This window comes from Pezoporus wallicus, unplaced genomic scaffold, assembly GCF_028554395.1.
Source record: "Pezoporus wallicus isolate ANWC-B61680 ecotype Strahan unplaced genomic scaffold, APGP_CSIRO_Pwel_v1 contig_14033, whole genome shotgun sequence".
NCBI lineage: Eukaryota > Metazoa > Chordata > Aves > Psittaciformes > Psittacidae > Pezoporus > Pezoporus wallicus.
In genome coordinates, this window is record NW_026636703.1 from 231,575 (window position 1) to 248,201 (window position 16,627).

A 16,627-nucleotide genomic window follows, 5' to 3' on the forward strand; every position below is an offset into this window, starting at 1 on the left:
CCCTTCCCGGGGAGGGGGGAAGAGGAGGCAGGAACTTGCCTGGTTCGCTTTGACCCTTTCGCCACCAGCAGAGAAAGTGCCAGAAGGACCTTGCCTCCCTCCTCCTCCCTCGCTGGATGGGGCAGGATCCTGGGGAAGGACCTGGACCCGCACCCAGCATCCACCCAGGTGGATGGAGGAGCGGGAACTGCTGGAGTGGACGTGGTTTCTCTGGCCCGTCCTTGATGCGCTGTGTGCTGGGGAGGGACAAAGAGACTCAGTCCTGCCTGGGAGGAGGCACATCCCTGCTGTGGATCCCAGAATCCTGGCCAGGCTCCTATAAGGAGGTGGCAGAAGGAGGAGGAGAGCTGCTGAGGTGAGCTGGGGCTGCAGGAGAGGGAGTTGTCACGCTGGCTGGGCAGGGTGGGCTCCAGGGTGTGAAGGCTGTGGCTGGGGCACAGCGCTCCTGCTGGTGGGGCTGGGCTGGAAGGGGTTAATGGGGTGGCTCCTCCTCAACCTCTACATGAGGCTACTGCTTGCCCTGGGCTCAGTTTGCTGTGGCCGGCAGAGGGGCAGGAGCCCAACGAGAAGAGAGCATCCACACATCCCATCCCTGCATCGGCTCAGGAGCCAAGCGAGAACAGAGCATCCCGCACCCCGTCCCTGCATCCTTGTGTGGGGTCAGGAGCTGAGCAAGAACAGAGCATCCCACATCCCATCCCTGCCTCCCTGTGGTGGCTCAGGAGCCAGGCAAGAACAGAGCGTCCTGCATCCCATCCCTGCATCCCTGTGTGGGCTCAGGTGAGCGAGAGCATCCTCCACCTGCCAAGCCCAGGTGCTGGGCATGATCCTGGCCTGGTGCAGGGCACTGGGCTCGTTGGCTCTGCCAAGGCAAAGCTGGAAGGGGATGGGGCTGTGCTGGGTGCATCTTCCCTTGAGCTTCTGGGGATCTCTGCCCAGCAGTGGGGAGCTCAGCCCTTGGGAGCATGGGACCGGACAAACCACGTGCCTCAGTTTCCCTCTTTGTACAGGGCTGGATGTGGCCGTGGGGTTGTGTGGAGCTGAGCAGGCAGAGGGCTCCTGGGCTGTTGCTCTCCAGTGATCCTGCTCTTCCCAGCCCCATATCCCTGCTGTCACCTGGTGAGGCTGCGGGGCTCGGTCTCCATGACCATTTAGGCCTCTTCTGCTCAGTGAAACCACCTGCTTTGGGCATTTACAAACCCTGGCCCAGGCTCCAGACCCCCTTCCTCTGGCACCCACCCCTGGATCCACAGCCCGGCCCTGCACAGATGCTTGGGCACAGCTGAGCAAGAGCCATCACGCCCCAGGGCTGATAAAGCCCCTTTGCTCTGTGCCCCCCTCACTGAGCAGGAGATGCCTCAGCCTGGCTGCAGGGAGCATGGCCCAGACACCCCAGAGCATCCTGGTGCCACCACGCAGGGGCCCAGGGGCCCAGCTCAGCAGCTCTCCCGTGCACGGGCTTTGTTCTCCTGTCCCTGCGCTCCAAGATAAGGCAGCGGCTCTGGTATTCCTTCCTGTTGGAAGCTGCTCCTGTGGTGCGGGTGAAGCCGGCAGATGGTCAGCACATCTTTCTTCCTGCCCATGGATTGTTTGTGCCCGGCTGGCAGAGCTCGCTGCTTGGCCAAAGCATGGGATCAAGGGAACCTCCAGTTCTGCTTTATCCCCCCCTCCATCCACTTCCTGCCACTGCTGCATCCTTGGTGCTGAGCCCGGATCTCCTCTCTCCTCCCAGGGCCTAATCCAGGAGCCAAGCGAAGCTTTGGGAGCCTCCCCGCCCGCAGCACCGGACCCCTCCTCAGCCACTCGAGGGGGAACAGAGCAACCGGGGTTCACGTTCAAGGGCTGGGGGCGATGGTGCCCCCGGGCAGCCCCCCTCTTGCCGCCTGCGCCTCCAGCAACCTGCACCTCGTGGTCCCCGGCCGCGGCTCCCCCCTGGCCCGGCTGAACCGGAGCCCCGGGTGGCCGCGGGAGCCGGGAGGTGGCGGGGCCCGGACGTGCAGCGCCGTGGAGCGGCTGGAGGCCGACAAGGCCAAGTACGTGAAGTCCCTGCAGGTCATCAACCGGCGGCAGGAGCCGGCGCTGCGGAGCCGCTCGCCCTGGCTCTCCCCCGGAGCCCAGCGCGCCCTCGCCCGCCAGCAGCGGCACGAGTTGTGCCAGAGCCCCGTGCTGAGACCCGAGGCCCTCCTCATCCACCGGCAGGGACGGGACTGCCCGGACGGGGACAAGGAGAACGCCGACGGCTCCGCGCTGCCGCGACCGCTCTGCCAGGGCCCCCGCAGGGACAAGTGCCCCGGCTCGTCCCCTCCCAGGGGGCTGGGTGAGGGGCCGCCGGCATCCCAGAGCCCCGAGACCCCCGTGCCGTGGGTGCCCACAGAGGAGGAGGAGGAGGAGGAGGAGGCGAGGACGCCGGGTGCCGGCAGCGGAGGTGGCAGCGCTGGCATCGTCGCTCTGCCCGGCGGCTCCGTGGCGCAGCCCCCCGGGAAGCCGGCGCTGGCTCTGCGCCTGTCGCTGCCGCTCTCGGAGCAGGAGCGGTTCTTCAACTGCTGCGGGCTGGACCGGGCGCTGGTGGAGCTGCTGGGCCGGGAGAGGTTCGTGCCCGCGGGCTGGGATAACTCCCGGGCTCTGCTCCACGGCTCCTGCGAGTCGGAGCCCGGGCAGGCCTCGGGGGGCAGCGATGGGGAGGTGGGACCGGGTGAGGAAGAGCCGGATGCTCGGCTGGGCTCTGCCGTCTCGGTGGTAGAACGCAACGCCCGCATCATCAAGTGGCTCTACGACTGCCAGCGAGCGGGGGTGGCGGCCCAGGAGCCCGCTGTCTAAGTGGAGGTAGCCCCGGGGATGTCGCCGTTCTGGTGCTTACGGAGCAGCTGGCTGAGAGGGCCGCCAGGTCTACCCAGGACCAGGGAGGAGTCCACAGGGGCACCTGGAGGGCAGGTGGGAAAGGGGCTCCCCTGGGGGAGTCTGTCCTTGTCCACAGGGCTGGCAGGCTGCTGCCCCCGTGCCTGACCCAGCTCCATCCTCCCTGTCTCCGCTCATGCCCTGCACCAGCTGGAAGCCATGGGGTGGGCAGAGCCCGAGCCCCCCACTGCAGGCAGTGCCCACCCCTCAGGGGCCGGAGTAGCGCTCAATAAACCTGGCTCTTTTTTATAGGGCGTCGCGTGTGGTTCGTGTGGGGCAGAGCTTAGGCTGGCGGGGGGGAGGGACAGCTCCCCATCCCGCTGTGGGGCCACGCTGCTCCAGGGGCAATAGGGCTCCTGTGGGGGGACAAGGGCGAAGCAAGCACCAGGCAGGGCTCGGGGAGAAGGGGGCACCTCGGGGTCTTTAGTGCAGACACGTTGCGAAACACCGCGGAGCCCCCCTCGGCTGTGGGCAGGGGCTGCCCTCCGGAGCCGCTGGTGCTGCTGCAGGGTCCCGCTGCCGCATCCTCCTCTACTTGCCCTTGGGAGCGGTTTTATTCCGGATCTCGGCCAGTTTGCCCTCCAGGAAGCCCCAGCGGAAGGCTCCTTCCTCCGGCTCCCGCAGGTCGCTGCCATCGTCACCTGATGGCTCCGCGGGGCTCTCGGCCAGCTCCGGGGGGGACACCTCCTTGTCCAGCCCCGGTGCCTGCTGCCACTTGGTGGCAAAGAGACCCCAAAAGCTGGAAGTCTTCTCAGAGGGGGGCGGCTCCGGGGGCGAGGCGGCCAGCGGGCTGGGGAGAGAGCGGGCATGGGGATGTCGGTGTAGGGACCCTTCTCACTGCGTCCCACAGTGGCCAGGACTGGCACCCCCAAGGTCCCCCTCCATGCTGCCCCCCCAGCCCAGCCTCATGAGATCTGGGGGGGGGGGGGTCGTGAGCTCGCAGGGGCTGGATCCAGGCTCTGGGGTCCCCCCCCACTGAAGTGCCACTTACTGGTCTGCGCAGAGCTCGGGGCTGAGCAGTTGGTGCTCGTCCTCGCGGGTGAAGAGGGATGAAAGTGTCCGCCAGCCCCGAGCACCCACCCCCTGCACCTGCAGGGGAGAGGCAGCACTGGGCTTACTGGGGAGCCCTGGGTCTAAGCAGGGCCCCCGCGGCTTCCCCAAGCCCCCTCCTCACCTTCCTCGCTAGCTGGGACACGGGGCTGGGGCCCTCCTCCATCAGCACGGGAGGCTCAGCCATCTCCATCAGCTCAGGCTGGTCCCCCTGCAACGAACCCCAAAGTGAGGGCAGGAGTGCAGGCAAGGGGAGGGCAGGCAGCTCGGTCACCCCGCTTTGGGAGGACCCAGGCTCCATACCTCCTCCTGCAGCTCCCCGTCTGCCCGAGCCTCCCCCAGGGTCCGCAGCACTTTGGCCTTGTAGAGCTGCCAGAAGCCCTGGGCCATGGTGAGGGGCTCTGCGGGGCTGGGAGCCGGCGGGTGCTGTGGGGAGCAGGGCACCCCCGCGCCGCCCCGGCGATCCGGTGGCTTCATTAAAGTTTCAGGGGCTCCTTCCGAGCACAAAGGGGAACCTGAGCCCGGCCGGAGCTGGGGCAGCGCGGGAGCAGCCGCTCTCATCAGCTCCGCACCCCCCCAGTGCCCCCCCCCCGCCCCAGCCCCCCCTGCCCACAGCGGCCCCGCAGGGCTGGGGCTGCCCCAAGCCCGCCGAGCAGAGCGCACGCTGGGGCCTCGCACTGCTCCGGCCATGGGCTCCCATGTGTAACTGATCACCCGGAGCGGAGGAAACGCGATCGGGGCCGGGCCGCGCTGTGCTGAGCCCTGCCCGGCTCATCACAGCAGTGACCGGGCCCTGCGCGGAGCGCGGCCGGCGGACGGAGCCGGGGGGCGGGGCCTGCTGTGGGTGGGCGGGGCCCGCGTGCTTACGTCATTGGGTGGGCGGGGCCTGTCGCCGCGTGCGTTCGCGCCATGTCTCCGCGCAATGGCCGCCGCACCGGCGCGCACCGCTCGCACTCGCTGGCGCGGCAGCTGAAGACGAAGCGGCGCCGGCGCGACCTGGACGAGATCCACCGGGACCTGCGGCCCGAGAACGCGGCGCGGCTGCTGCGGCAGGAGCCCGACCCCGACCTGCCGGGATGCGCGCAGTTCTACTGCCTGCACTGCGCGTGCGTGCCGGGGCCGGGGGGTCTCTAACCCCTCGGGGGTCCTGCCCCATGGGAACCGGCCATAGGGGAACACACGAGAGCCATGGGTCTGGCACTCCCCAGCCTGACCCCCCCCTCTTTTGTACCCCTCCAGGCGCTACTTTGTGGACCTGACCAGCATGAAGGAGCACTTCCGGTCCAAGGTGCACAAGAAGAGGTAACGGGGTGCCGGAGCGGGGGGTCCTGAGCCACCCCGTGGTCCTGTGACCTGCGTCTGCTTCATGGGGGTGAGGCAGCGCCGGTTCTGGGTTTGAGGAGCTGGGGTTGAAAGCCTCACCCCTCCCCTCCGCCCTCCCCGCAGGCTGAAGCAGCTGCGGGAGGCACCGTACACGCAGGAGGAGGCCGAGCGTGCCGCTGGGATGGGCTCCTACATCCCCCCAAAGAAGGTGGAGGTGCAGACCCAGCCGCTGGAGGAGGTCACCGAGATGGAGGCGTCCAGCTCAGCGCCGCGGACTGAGGGGCCGAGTGGCTCTGTGAGGGTGCCTTTGTCTTCAGCTGTGTGAGAGGAACACGTCCCAGCAGGCAAACACTGCTCCTGGCAGCGCTGCTGCCCACGGCTCTAATGAGGAGAAGGAGCCAGCGAGACCCCAGGTGCCCCCATCTTCCCAGGGCAGGGGCAGGCTGCTTGTTCCCTCAGTGCTGGCAGGACTGTGCACTCCTCTCTTTGCTTGTGGAGCAGTTTTAGGCCCCTCTCCGTAGGTCAGCGGTTACCCCAGAGACTCCTCCATTAAAGCACGTCAGTGAACAGCCCGGCAGTGTTGAGAGCTCTCTGTCAATGTGCCTGCCCTGCTTGGGGCACAGCCTCATTGGTTGTTCTTCCTGATCATGCAAAGGGAAACAGCACCAGCCCAGAGGAACAGCCTTGTCCCTGCCTTGTTGGCAAAGCAGCTTCTGGTGCTGGGTCCCTAGAGAGGAGTCCTGATGTCCCCTGGAAGGAATACTTCCAGGCTCCTGTCCCTTAAACCCCAACGTCTACAAGTGATTGGGCTGGGGCTGCATGTGTGCTGTGATCAGGCTCCCTGCCTTGCGTGCACCAGCCCGATGCTGTGATCCTGCTGGTGACGCTGCCTGGGACTTAGTGACAATGTCACCACGCACTGCAGCGTGGGTATCACTGATGCAGCCCTGGCAGCAAACCGCTTGTGCCAGAGGTTCGCGTCTCCTGCCGAGCTGTAGTGCTGGGCTGGAGCAGCAGAAAAGCAGAGCAACCCCACAGCTGTGCTCAGCAGGAAAGGGTTTATTTCCATGCAGCCCGCCCGGATTTGTTCCCCCAGCTCTGTGGAGATGCAGTGTTGCAGCTCTGGGAGGGTTTGGTGAATGCAGGGTGGGGCTGGAAGGTTTCAGATGCCACCCCAGTGGGAAGCGCCTGCCAGGAGGCAGTCACTGACCCCATGGCCCCATCAGCCCCGCTCCCCATTGTTGCAGGTCCCAACCCTCCTTTTGTGTCACTAATGGTGCTCAGTGCTGGTTTCTGTTCCTGCAGGGTTCCGCTGGCTGTGGCTGCATGTGGATGGTGGGGGGCTGCATGTGGCCACCAGCGGGGTGGCTCCTTGGCCACCTCTTACTGGCAGGGGAAAGGAAAAAGGATGCAGCCCCCAGTCGCTCCCTCTTGTCTGTTTGTTCGGTCCCTGCTCCTGGGGCTGGATCCCGGTGTCCTGCAGTGCCTTGGCCCGGGGCTCAGCTGCCTGCTCCGGAGCCAGGAGGTGGCTTCTGCGTTCTCCATCCCAGCTGATGAACTGGCTCCCAAAAGCGGGGACAGACGTGGACAGAGGCGCGTGTGCCCTGGCCCCAGGGCCCTGTGCTGCCGGGGCAGGGAGGAAGGGCTGGGCATGGCGCAGATGAGCTGGGAAGACGCCGCAGCTGGCAGCAGAGCTGAGGTGGGGGCCAGTGGGCAGAGGGGAACCCTGACCCCCCCTGCAGCGCTGCCGGACCCCTCCTCACAGCTCCGGGGGGCCCTTGCTGGGGTCGGCCATCCTGCGGGCGCTGTAGAAGGAGAGGCAGAGCCCGGCAGCCGCCAGCAGCAGCGCCAGGGGGGTCAGCAGCCGCCCCCCCGGCTCGGCCCTGCGCCCTGCTGCCAGCTGCATCTGCGGGGGAGAGAGGAGAGCAGAGGGGAGCGGAACGTGAGGCACAGCCCCACAACCGCCAGGGGCAAGCGCCTGAGGCCGTGCCCTGAGCATCCCCATCACACCCAGCTGGGGGGATGCAGGGGCGATGGGGACAGCTTCGTGGTCCCCCGGGGGGGGGGGTCCAGGGGTGCTGTTACAGTGCCCGGTGCAGCGCTCGCAGGGTCCAGCAGCACCCTCGCAGCTAACCTGGAGGCAGGATACGGCCGGGCACGGCTCGCGGACCTGGCGGGCAGCACAGGGGTCCCTGTGGGTCCCATCCTCACCCCCCCGGAGTCCCCCCCTTACCTGGAGCAGCCGGAAGTACCCCGGGGTTAAGCGTCTGGGGCGGATGATCATGGCGCAGCGGGATCAGGCCCCGTGGGGCAGCAGCGGGGCCGCTTCCCCCCTGCCCAGCCTCAGACCCCTCACCCTGGCCGCTGTGAGGGGTCTGCGTCCGTCCCCGCCTGCCCCACGGCCCCCCCACCCCACACCCCCGGGCCGTGCAGCGCGCACCCAGCGAGCGCCGAGCGCTGTCAGCCGCGATCAGCGCCTGCTGCTCCCCCAAGCGCACACGCTGGGGCGGGGGCAGGCGGGCACCGAGGTGCCGGGGGAGGCCGAGCCGGGCCAGGGCCGCTCGGGGCGTTGGGGGGGGGTCACTGACGGGAGGGTTGGGCTGCGCTCAGCTGCGAAGGAAGCGGTGGGAATCCTGCCCCCGAGGGCTCTGTGAAGCCGAGCCTCGCACCCACAGGGCCGCTGGCTCCGGTTAGTGCCGGGCCTCGGCGCTCACCGCATGCCCTGCGTGGGGAGGGGGAGCTGCGGGCGCTGCCCTGAGCGGGGCCCGTTTGTCCCCGTGTGTCTGGGCCGTGACTCACCGGAGGCGCGCCCGGGCCTCGCCCCGCAGCCCCGCTCTGGGCCGTCCCGGTGAGCGGTGCGCGTGTGCGCCCATGGGGCCGCCCGGCGCTGGCGCAGGTGAGCGGCCGCTCCCGCCGCCCGTTCCGGCCTGGCCGCCATGGAGCCCGTGGGCACCTGGGGCCCGGCGCAGGCAGCGGCCTGGCTCCGAGGTGAGCACCGCGGCTGAGCCGGGGGGGGGGGGGGGGTACCCATGGGCTCCTTCCCCTTGTCCCTGGTGAGGGTTGGCCTCTGGATCCAGCCGGGGTTCGAGGGGGGGGGGGGGGGGGGCTCTGTCCGTGCGTGCCGTCTGGACTGAGACCGGCTCCACTCCTCGCACGGAGCGGGCTCTGCCAGCAGCCGGGCATGACCCGGGCAGGGGCTCCCGGGGACGCTGTGCTGGGGTGCCCGGACTCAGTGCGGCCTCGGGCAGGGCTGGACGGCGCCGTGCAAGGGTACCCCTTTGAGACGTGGGGGCTGGCGGGGCCCGACCTGCTGCGGCTCTCGGCTGCGGCGCTGGAGGCGCTGGGAGTACGGCGCCTGGGGCACCAGGAGCTCCTGCTGGAGGCCGTGGAGCAGCTCCGTGCCCTGGTGAGTGCTGGCACCCATGGGTGCTGCGGGGCTCCCGCGGTGGGAGGAGGGATGTGGGTGCACCCCGGGCTGGGGGAAGGGGGGGGGGGGGTGTGTTTGGGGCACCCTGTGTTGATGCAGGCGGGGATCTGGAAGCACCCCATAGACCCCCACTGCCCTCATCCGTGTCCCCGCAGGAAGCGGGGCTGGCGAGCACCAGCTTGCGGACACTGACGGAGAGGCTGCAGGAGCTGGCGCAGGGCACCCAGAGCTTGGTGCTGGGGGGGCTGCCGGCGGGGGCTGCCCCCCGGCCGCCCTCCCTCGCCCTCCTGGCTCGTGTCGTCGACCTGGTCAGGGCTGCCAAGGGGCTCTTCTCCTGGCTCAACAGGTCTGGGGTGGGTAAGGGCAGCTGCGGGTGCTGGGTGCCCCCCACAGCTGGGGCTGAGCTCTCTGCCCCCCAACCCTTCCATACCCAGGTACCTCTTCTCCACCCTCAACGACTTTTCGGCCAGCCAGGACATCGTCCTGCTCTGCACCCAGCTGGCAGAGGCGCTGCAGGCGGTGGGTGCCCAGGGTGGTTGTGCTGCCCCAAGGCCATGGTGATGGGTGTGATGCTGGGGGGGGTGGGGGTGGGGGGGTAGAGCCAGCCTCTGCTCTCATGTCCCCCAAAGCTCTGCCTGCTGGAGTGGGGGCAAGGGGGGATGTGGTACATGAGGGGGGTTCCCTGTGGGGCCTCCCCAGCTGGGATGGAAGGGGGCTCAGCCATCCCGTCCTGCTCAGCCCCGTGTCTTGCCTCCCCAGGACTGTCCTGCGGCCAAGAGGGACAGCCAGATCCTGCAGATTGTAAGTGCTGGGTGAGGAGGGGTTGGCAGGCACGGGGGGGGGCATAATGCTGCCACAGCCTCTCCTCAGCCCCCGCTGTCACCCGCAGTGCCAGCACATCGTGGGCATCTGTGAGAGCATCGTGGGCTGCAGCCCCCCGGCGCTGCTGGACCGCAGGGCTGTGCTGCAGCGTGTGGTGCTGCAGGGCAGTCCCCCCATGTCCCCTGACACCCTGATGCTGCCCTCCAGCCCGTGGGGGAGCCCCCCGACGTCCCCTGACACCCTAACGCCACCCTCTGAGCCCCTGGGGAGCAGCCCCCAACTCCTCACTGCCCCACTGGTGAGTCCCCATTGCCCCGGTGCCCCCCCCAGTGCCTGGCATCCCTCTCACACCTCCCTCCTGTCCCCTCCCAGGGCCTCAAGATCACCTCCACCACCTCCTGCCTGCACTTTGTGTCTGCAGCTACCTCGGAGGTGAGTGAGGGGCTCCCTTCCCTGCCTGTCACCCCACGCTGTCCCTCAGTCACCCGCTTCTAGCTCCTGCTGGGGGGGTTCCACCCCTCCCAGAGCTGAGCTGGGGGAGGCTGCCTGCAGCTAAGACCATGTAGCTAAGAGAGCAGAGCCTGGTCTGTGGTGGGAGCCCCCCCCGCATCCCAGTCCTACCAGCCAGTGCTGTGCCAGCTCAGGTGCTGGGTAATGGTTAACCCCTGTGTGCTGGTTACCCCAATCCCACCCTGCCTCTGCCCTAGGCCCTGGCTGCCCACAGGGGCCTCATCCTGCCGGGAGATGAGATCGTACAGGTCAATGAGCAGACTGTGGTGAGTTGGAGAACACATGGGCACAGGAGTGGTGCTGGTTTCAGCACTCATGGATGGGGAGCGGCAGGGCTGGAAGGGTTTGGGGGACACAGGGCCTGTGGGTAGAAGGTTTTAGGGGGGACACGAGACCTGCAGCTGGGAGGGTTTGCAGGGGGGTGACACAGGAGCTGTGTCCTGCAGAGTGCAGGAGCCATGGCTGGGAAAGGTCTGGGGGTCACAGAAGCCACTGTCTGGGAAGGTTTAGGGGATGTGGGAGCCATGGGAGTGCCTAGGGCTGGGAGGCAGTGGGGCAGTGTGGGGCTGTGGGTGTCCCCTGTGGCTCACCAGGCAGTGCACGCAGGTGGGTTGGACACGTGTCAACCTGGCAAAGAAGCTGCTGGAAGATGTGAGCAAAGTGACGCTGGTGCTGAAGAAGATCCCCCTTGACCTGCCTGGCTCCCCGTCCTCTCCCAGGCAGCAGGTGAGTGATCCCAGCGCTCCCAGTACAGCCCCAGTGCCACACTGGGCTATGCTGGGAACACCACAGGGATGCTTGGAGCTGGGGCATCTCCCATCACATTGGTGGTCCCTCAAGCTCTGGGCTCTCTGGCGGGATGTCACCTGGGCCTGACACTCCATCCGCAGCTCCTGGAAGCATTTCTGGATGCTGCAGATTCCACCAGCACCAGAAGCAGTGAGTGCCCAGGCAGCCCCGTGTCCCTGAGCTCCAGGTGAGCCCGGTCCCCTGGCACCCCAACTCCTCCAGCCCGGCCACCATGGAGCTGCATCCGAAGCCTCTTCCTGGCTGGAGTGGTGCCAGCAGCGTGGCCGCTGCTGCAAGCGTGCTGGGAAGCTGCCAGTGGTCTTAAGGAATGGAAAAAAAAGCGGTTGTGTTTGTAACTCATTCACTTGGTAACGTTTTAGTGGGGCTGGGGCTATATTTAGACGTGACTTTTCTCCTCTCCCGGAATGGAAAGGCGTGTGTGGAGCCGGTAGCAGGAGCCGCCAGGCCGGGCTCTGGCCCTGCTGCTGGAGCTGGTGCTGAGGCTCTGCTGCCATTGCCTCCAGCCCCACTCCTCCTTGGGCAGGGAGAATTGTGGGTGCCTGAGCAAGCGTGGGGCTGGCTGGAGCCCAGCAGTGGGACACCCACAGTGCTCAAGGGGGTTTGGAGCTTAAGGATCCCTTTTTCCTCCAGCGCTGCTGCTGCCGACTTTGACTCGGGGCCAGACTCTGCACTGGACCCTGTCACGGACGAAGAGGCAGGAGAGGACAAGCAGAACTCGAGGCTGCCCAGGGTGGCTGTGGGGGAGCTGCCAGCACTGCCCAGCTATGGTAGGAGGGGAGCAGAGGGGGTACCTGGGGTGCAGCAGTTTCTCCCCTGGGGCAGGAAGCTGCAGCCTTGATTGCTGTGTGCAGGTGCTGCAGAGGAGGTGGCACAGGAGAGTGGCTCCCCTCCAGGCACCCTTGCTGCAGAGCTCAGCCCCATGGCAGCCCCTGCGGAGGGGGCTGGGGGTGCAGACCTCAGCCAGCACCCTCGGGAGGTGAGAACTGGTGGAAGGGGAGCGCTGAGCCTTGGCTGGGGGGGGGACAGACACTGGGAGGGCATCAGTGTGGGGCACACAGGACATGAATGTTAGAGCTGGGCGGCAGAATGCCTGTGCTGGGGTGAGCTCTCTGCTGAGGGGAGTGCAAGCTGGGGGTGCCTAAGGGGCTGTGGGTACTGCTGGGGGGGAGTTGGGGTTATCTAATGCTGCTCTGCACTCACCCCCCCTGCGCTGTCCCTAAGCACTTGTCTCTCTTTCCCCATCCAGGGAAGCCCCCAGAGAGGACGCAGACCAAAAGGTGAGCAGGACCCTGCTGGGGCTGGTGTGCACAGGGACTGGGGGCTCCCCCAGCCTCTGCCTCCTGCTGCCTCTCCCTGCTCTTGACCCCCCCAATGCCCTGGCTGCCAGGAGTGGCGAGCAGGCTGAGCCGCCGGCGGGTCTCGTGCCGGGACCTGGGCCGGGTGGACTGCGATGGCTGGCTCCTCAAGAAGAAGGATCACGTGGGCTTCATGGCCCAGAAGTGGAAGCGGTGCTGGTTTGTGCTGAAGGGCCACACGCTTTACTGGTACCATCACCCCAACGTGAGTGGCAACCCCAGGGTGTCCTTGGGGTTCCTGTCCCCCGCACTCGCTTGGGTGCTGGACACAGCTGCCTCCTGTGCAGGATGAGAAGGCTGCAGGACTCGTCAACGTGGCCACCTATGACCTGGAGAGCACAAGGGAGCAGAAGAAGAAATAGTGAGTGGGGTCTGTCTCACCGTGGACCTCCTGGCTGCTGGTGGAACGGGGTGGGTGATGCTGTCCCAAGGGCACATGCTGAAGAGTCCTCCTGGGTGCCACCTGCATGTCCCTGTGGCCATGATAGGGTCCCCCTGGGGCTGGTGGTGTCCCCACAGGGCTGCAGGACTGGCCTTCCCGCAGCATGGGAGCCCCTGCTCTGAGCAATGTGTATGTTGTGCTACCGGTGTTACTTGGGACAAGGATGAGCACCAGAGCAGCCTCAATGGCAGGGAAAAGCCTGAACTCCAGGGCTGGGTTGGGATGGTGGGGCTATGGTACAGGAGAGGCTGGATGTGGGCTCGGGACTGGCTCTGCTGCTGGATAACCACAGCAGCAAAAGCAGCTGCCTGCTTGCCCTGCTCCAGCGTGTTCCAGCTCTGCCATCAGAGGTACAAGCCCTTCATCTTCGCTGCAGAAACGCTGGCTGATTTGAGCATGTGAGTAACACACCAGGCAGCGCCCACCAGTGCCGGTCCCACGGCACGGGGCTGGCCATGACCTGGCTGTATGTGTGTCCTTTCTTTCCCCAGGTGGGTCAGTCACTTAATAACAGCCAAAACAAAGTACACGCTGGCCCACCAGTTGGTCCCAGACAGGGAGGAAGGTAACCGGCCCTTCTTGGGGTGGGAGATGGGGTCAGTTCCCCTGGGGGAGATGGGAGCCCTGCGGGGACAGCTATGCCCGGTCCATCATTCCCATCATCTGGGGGAGATGTGGGAAATGCTCCCTGAGAGGAGGTCTGGGGTGATGCTGAGGGCTGGGAGGGGGGGCAGCAGGGGCTTCCCACTCCCTCTGCTGTCACTGTCCTCCCCTTCCACCTCCAGACTGCTACAGTGAGACAGAAGCCGAGGACCCCGATGATGAATGCCCCAGGCCTGGCTGTGACCTGGTGAGTTGCCCTTCGGGACACCCTGGGGAGGGGATGGAGGATCCTTGTCTCACCCCATCTGTCCCTCAGCCAAGGAAAAGGTTGCAAAATACCCCAGAGAAACCCCAGCTCCTCCCAGCTTGCAGTGAGCCCGGCAGCCCCCAGCCCTGCACATCCACGGGTGAGTGCTGGGGGGTGACATCTGTCACCTTGTGTGCATCCTTTTAAGTTAGGGCCTCCCTTTTGGTGTGCATGTGTGCTGGGGGGTGCATGAATTGGGATGTATCTGGGTGTAAACCGTGTAGCGTCTTGGGATTCTCTCAGGGCAGGGGCAGCACCTTGGGATTTGGGGCTGAAACACTGCCCCTTTCCTCACCCAGAACCCAGTGGGGAGGACCTCGAGTGCCTGATGCGGTGCCTGAAGCAGGGGGGGGTGTCCCTCACGGGGCGGCAGCAGGCCCTGACGCAGGAGCAGTACCGCAAGTCCTTCGTCCGCCGCAGCAAGAACCCCCTCATCAACGCCAAGGTGCACGCGGTGCGGGCCCTGCAAAGCACGCTCAAGGTGGGTGCCCACGGCCCCCTCACCCTGCAGAGCACCCTGCCCGTGGGTGAGCGCCCCAGGACAACCCCTCTTTGCCAGCAGGCGAAGCTGGCGGAGCTGCAGGCCCTGGAGCAGCTGCTCAGCGATGCTGCGCTCACCTCGGAGCGCTTCTCCCGCTGGAAGGAGGAGCACCAGGAGCTGTACCAGGAGCTGCGGGAGTGCTGGGCCGGGCGGCAGGGCCAGGACCATGACAGGGGGCTTGGGGCCGAGCGTGGCCTCCCCCAGGAGGGGGCTGAGCCCTGAACCCCCCCCTCACCTTGTCTGGCAGTGCTGTGGGAGCAGAGCGGGTGCTCTGCCCGTGCAGGGGGGTGTGCGGGACAGTGGTGATGTTTCTGGAGGCTCAGCCCCCAGCATGGAGCTGCCACAGGAAAAGTGGCTCCTGCTCCACCCCCGTCCCTTGGCTGGGACCTGCACTGACAGGAGTGACTCTTCTCAAGGACGTTTTGCCTTGCCTGCATGTTGGAAAAGGGGCTGCTGAGGGCAGAGGATAGACCAAGGCTGCAGATCCCCAGTGGGCTTTGGCCTATCCCTTATGCTAACCCTCCATCGCTCCACTTTTTTCCCCTCAATCTCTCAATTTTCCTCTCTCATTACACTTCTGTCCTGCTTCCCATCCCTCTCGTTCCCAATATCCCCTTTCCTAGCTCCTTGTGCCACACTTCTCTCTGCCTACGCCACCTCGGCTGCCTCAGAAACTAGCTGTCAAAGTGCAAATGTCCACCCCCTGTTCCTAAGCCTAAGGGGCCAGGACAGGAAGCTGGTGCTGGGCATCACCTGCAGATGGTGAGCTCCAGAACAGTGCCACCACCATGGCAATCCACCCTTGCTTTGCCATCTGAAACTCCATCTGGGTACTGCCCCCTCAGGTGCCCCAGAGCCCAGCTCCCAAAGTGCGCTCATCAGCCCCTGTGCCCTCCCTAAACACCCAATGCAGACTTGCTAACCTGAAATAAACCACTTTCACGTAAGGATACCTGCTGATGGGTGCGCTGCTGACCCCCAACCCATCCAGGAGCTCTCGCTGCAGAGGAAATGTAAATGGAAAAACTAAAACCAAAAAGCTCAGAGAGCTCCAAGCCATCAAAAGACTGAAGGACCGGCAGGGGCCAAGAGCTGAATGAGCTCCCTAACGAGCGGCTGTGCCTCAGGTACACCAGCCCCCACCACCCTCCCACATTCCATGGGGAAAAGGGAACACCACCACCAGCACCCAGTGCACATGCGCAGGATGTTTATGGCTGGTGAAGGGAACAACCAAGAAAGCAACTTGTCTTCAAAGGAGCAACATCCCCTTTTCCCTATAGCCATAACTGGTACCCCGGTGAGGGGATGAGCTGTGTAGTTACACCTCACGTTCCGGGGTGTTCATAAGAAAAGATGGACCACTTCAACCAACCTAATCCTCCAAACAGCCTCTGGAGTCCTGGAGCACGGCTCAGGGTGCAGACACCCAGGCCCTGCTCCCACACCTGAGGTGCAGGACACAAAGCTGCATTGGCTCATGTCCTCATCAGGCCACTCTCCATCATGTTTGAAAAGCTGTGGCAGACAGAGGGAAAATATCACACCCATTTCTACGTTTACATATATATATGTATACATAATATATATATATATACACACACATATATGTGGCTGTACTATGAAAAGGGCTTGTAAACAACCAGTGGCAAGGGGTTGTTCAATCCCAGTACCTGCCATGGGACAGAACATGGGCTAAGGACAATGTCCTGGCCCTGAGGGCCTTTAATGTTTCTCCAGGGTAAACGGGAGGATTTCTCTTCCAACTACATCAGTGGCTCCCATACACGCATGTCAGTATGAACATGTATTTTATCTACCCATACATACGGGTGACCTGGTTTAGTGTGAGGTGTCCCTGCCCATGGCAGGGGGGTTGGAACTGGGTGATCTTGAAGTCCTTTCCACCTCTACCTATTCTATGATTCTGTGTATGCATTTAAACACATATAACGTGTATGAAGGCATACAACCACATATAAAATGCATTATCTCTGTCAAACGCACAAATCCTCCACCGCCCTCCGTGCAATGTCTGCTATTTGCCTCCAGGTGTACTCAAGTCTCCACGTTTCCTCTCCGCCTGTCCGGTCTGTCCCGTTGCTGGAGGATCAATCACAGAACCATAGAATTACGTTGGAAAAGACCTTTAAGGTCACAAAGTCCAACCCTTACCCCAGCACTGCCAAGGCCACCTCCAACCCATGGCACCGAGGCCTCGTCTCCACGGGGTGTGAGCGCTTGCAGGGACGATGACCCCAGCCCTGCCCCGGGCACCCTCTGGGGAAGGGGTCGTTGCTCAGCTCCAGCCTGCCTGCAGCGCGCTGCCCCTGCCCCACTGCAGCAGGGGAGCAGGACGGATCCCGGGGGGGGGGGGAGCAGGGCCGGACACAGGCCCTTCCACACGGGTCTGTCCCGCTCGCTCCGTTCACCGGCACCGAACGGCGGTTGAGGGCACCTCCGGGGTCACTGCTCCGCCCTTGCCGCGCTCGGATTCACGGGTTCCCCCCCCCAGGGTGAGGCCGAACCGCGGCCGGTGCCG

The 16,627-nt window shown here is 65.2% G+C and overlaps 4 protein-coding genes across 5 annotated transcripts; 3 read left to right on the forward strand and 1 right to left on the reverse strand.

The window, feature by feature from the left end:
- Positions 1–182: 182 nt before the first annotated feature.
- On the forward strand, positions 183–2,817 carry FAM110D (family with sequence similarity 110 member D). 2 transcript variants are annotated; one of them, XM_057401229.1, is made up of 2 exons: positions 183–355; positions 1,733–2,817. In XM_057401229.1, the coding sequence occupies exon 2, from the start codon at positions 1,852–1,854 to the stop codon at positions 2,815–2,817; it is 966 nt and encodes a 321-aa protein (XP_057257212.1). In that variant the 5' UTR covers positions 183–355; positions 1,733–1,851. The 2 variants fall into 2 exon arrangements, with proteins under 2 accessions (XP_057257212.1, XP_057257213.1); XM_057401230.1 differs by lacking the exon at positions 183–355 and adding an exon at positions 678–780.
- Positions 2,818–3,425: 608 nt separating this feature from the next.
- Positions 3,426–4,380, reverse strand: CUNH1orf232 (chromosome unknown C1orf232 homolog). The gene is made up of 4 exons (XM_057401231.1): positions 4,249–4,380; positions 4,070–4,156; positions 3,887–3,984; positions 3,426–3,685 (listed from the first exon to the last, which is right to left on the reverse strand). The coding sequence occupies exons 1-4, from the start codon at positions 4,333–4,335 to the stop codon at positions 3,427–3,429; spliced, it is 531 nt and encodes a 176-aa protein (XP_057257214.1). The 5' UTR covers positions 4,336–4,380; the 3' UTR covers position 3,426.
- A 459-nt stretch (positions 4,381–4,839) lies between these two features.
- Positions 4,840–5,822, forward strand: ZNF593 (zinc finger protein 593). The gene is made up of 3 exons (XM_057401198.1): positions 4,840–5,051; positions 5,185–5,247; positions 5,392–5,822. Exons 1-3 carry the CDS (start codon positions 4,855–4,857, stop codon positions 5,591–5,593), a joined length of 462 nt encoding a protein of 153 aa, XP_057257181.1. The 5' UTR covers positions 4,840–4,854; the 3' UTR covers positions 5,594–5,822.
- Positions 5,823–8,122: 2,300 nt separating this feature from the next.
- On the forward strand, positions 8,123–14,310 carry CNKSR1 (connector enhancer of kinase suppressor of Ras 1). Its single transcript, XM_057401232.1, has 21 exons — positions 8,123–8,256; positions 8,517–8,674; positions 8,851–9,041; positions 9,130–9,214; positions 9,455–9,496; positions 9,585–9,815; positions 9,890–9,949; positions 10,225–10,293; positions 10,634–10,753; positions 10,918–11,003; positions 11,468–11,604; positions 11,689–11,813; positions 12,084–12,114; positions 12,225–12,397; positions 12,480–12,553; positions 12,961–13,032; positions 13,126–13,199; positions 13,420–13,484; positions 13,554–13,644; positions 13,844–14,025; positions 14,107–14,310. The coding sequence occupies exons 1-21, from the start codon at positions 8,205–8,207 to the stop codon at positions 14,305–14,307; spliced, it is 2,319 nt and encodes a 772-aa protein (XP_057257215.1). The 5' UTR covers positions 8,123–8,204; the 3' UTR covers positions 14,308–14,310.
- The last annotated feature ends 2,317 nt before the right edge of the window (positions 14,311–16,627 follow it).

What these genes read in the sequence shown, in the direction of transcription:
- FAM110D (XM_057401229.1), top strand. Translation starts at nt 1,852, where the DNA reads ATGGTGCCCCCGGGCAGCCCCCCTCTTGCCGCCTGCGCCTCCAGCAAC.
- CUNH1orf232 (XM_057401231.1), bottom strand. Translation starts at nt 4,335, where the DNA reads ATGGCCCAGGGCTTCTGGCAGCTCTACAAGGCCAAAGTGCTGCGGACC. An exon ending in ACGGGGAGCTGCAGGAGGAG is followed by an intron (nt 4,157 to 4,248) that starts GTATGGAGCCTG and finishes GGTTCGTTGCAG; the next exon opens with GGGGACCAGCCTGAGCTGAT. An exon ending in CCCGAGCTCTGCGCAGACCA is followed by an intron (nt 3,686 to 3,886) that starts GTAAGTGGCACT and finishes CTCTCTCCCCAG; the next exon opens with CCCGCTGGCCGCCTCGCCCC.
- ZNF593 (XM_057401198.1), top strand. Translation starts at nt 4,855, where the DNA reads ATGTCTCCGCGCAATGGCCGCCGCACCGGCGCGCACCGCTCGCACTCG. An exon ending in TTCTACTGCCTGCACTGCGC is followed by an intron (nt 5,052 to 5,184) that starts GTGCGTGCCGGG and finishes GTACCCCTCCAG; the next exon opens with GCGCTACTTTGTGGACCTGA. An exon ending in TCCAAGGTGCACAAGAAGAG is followed by an intron (nt 5,248 to 5,391) that starts GTAACGGGGTGC and finishes CCCTCCCCGCAG; the next exon opens with GCTGAAGCAGCTGCGGGAGG.
- CNKSR1 (XM_057401232.1), top strand. Translation starts at nt 8,205, where the DNA reads ATGGAGCCCGTGGGCACCTGGGGCCCGGCGCAGGCAGCGGCCTGGCTC. An exon ending in TGGAGCAGCTCCGTGCCCTG is followed by an intron (nt 8,675 to 8,850) that starts GTGAGTGCTGGC and finishes GTGTCCCCGCAG; the next exon opens with GAAGCGGGGCTGGCGAGCAC. An exon ending in ACAGCCAGATCCTGCAGATT is followed by an intron (nt 9,497 to 9,584) that starts GTAAGTGCTGGG and finishes TGTCACCCGCAG; the next exon opens with TGCCAGCACATCGTGGGCAT.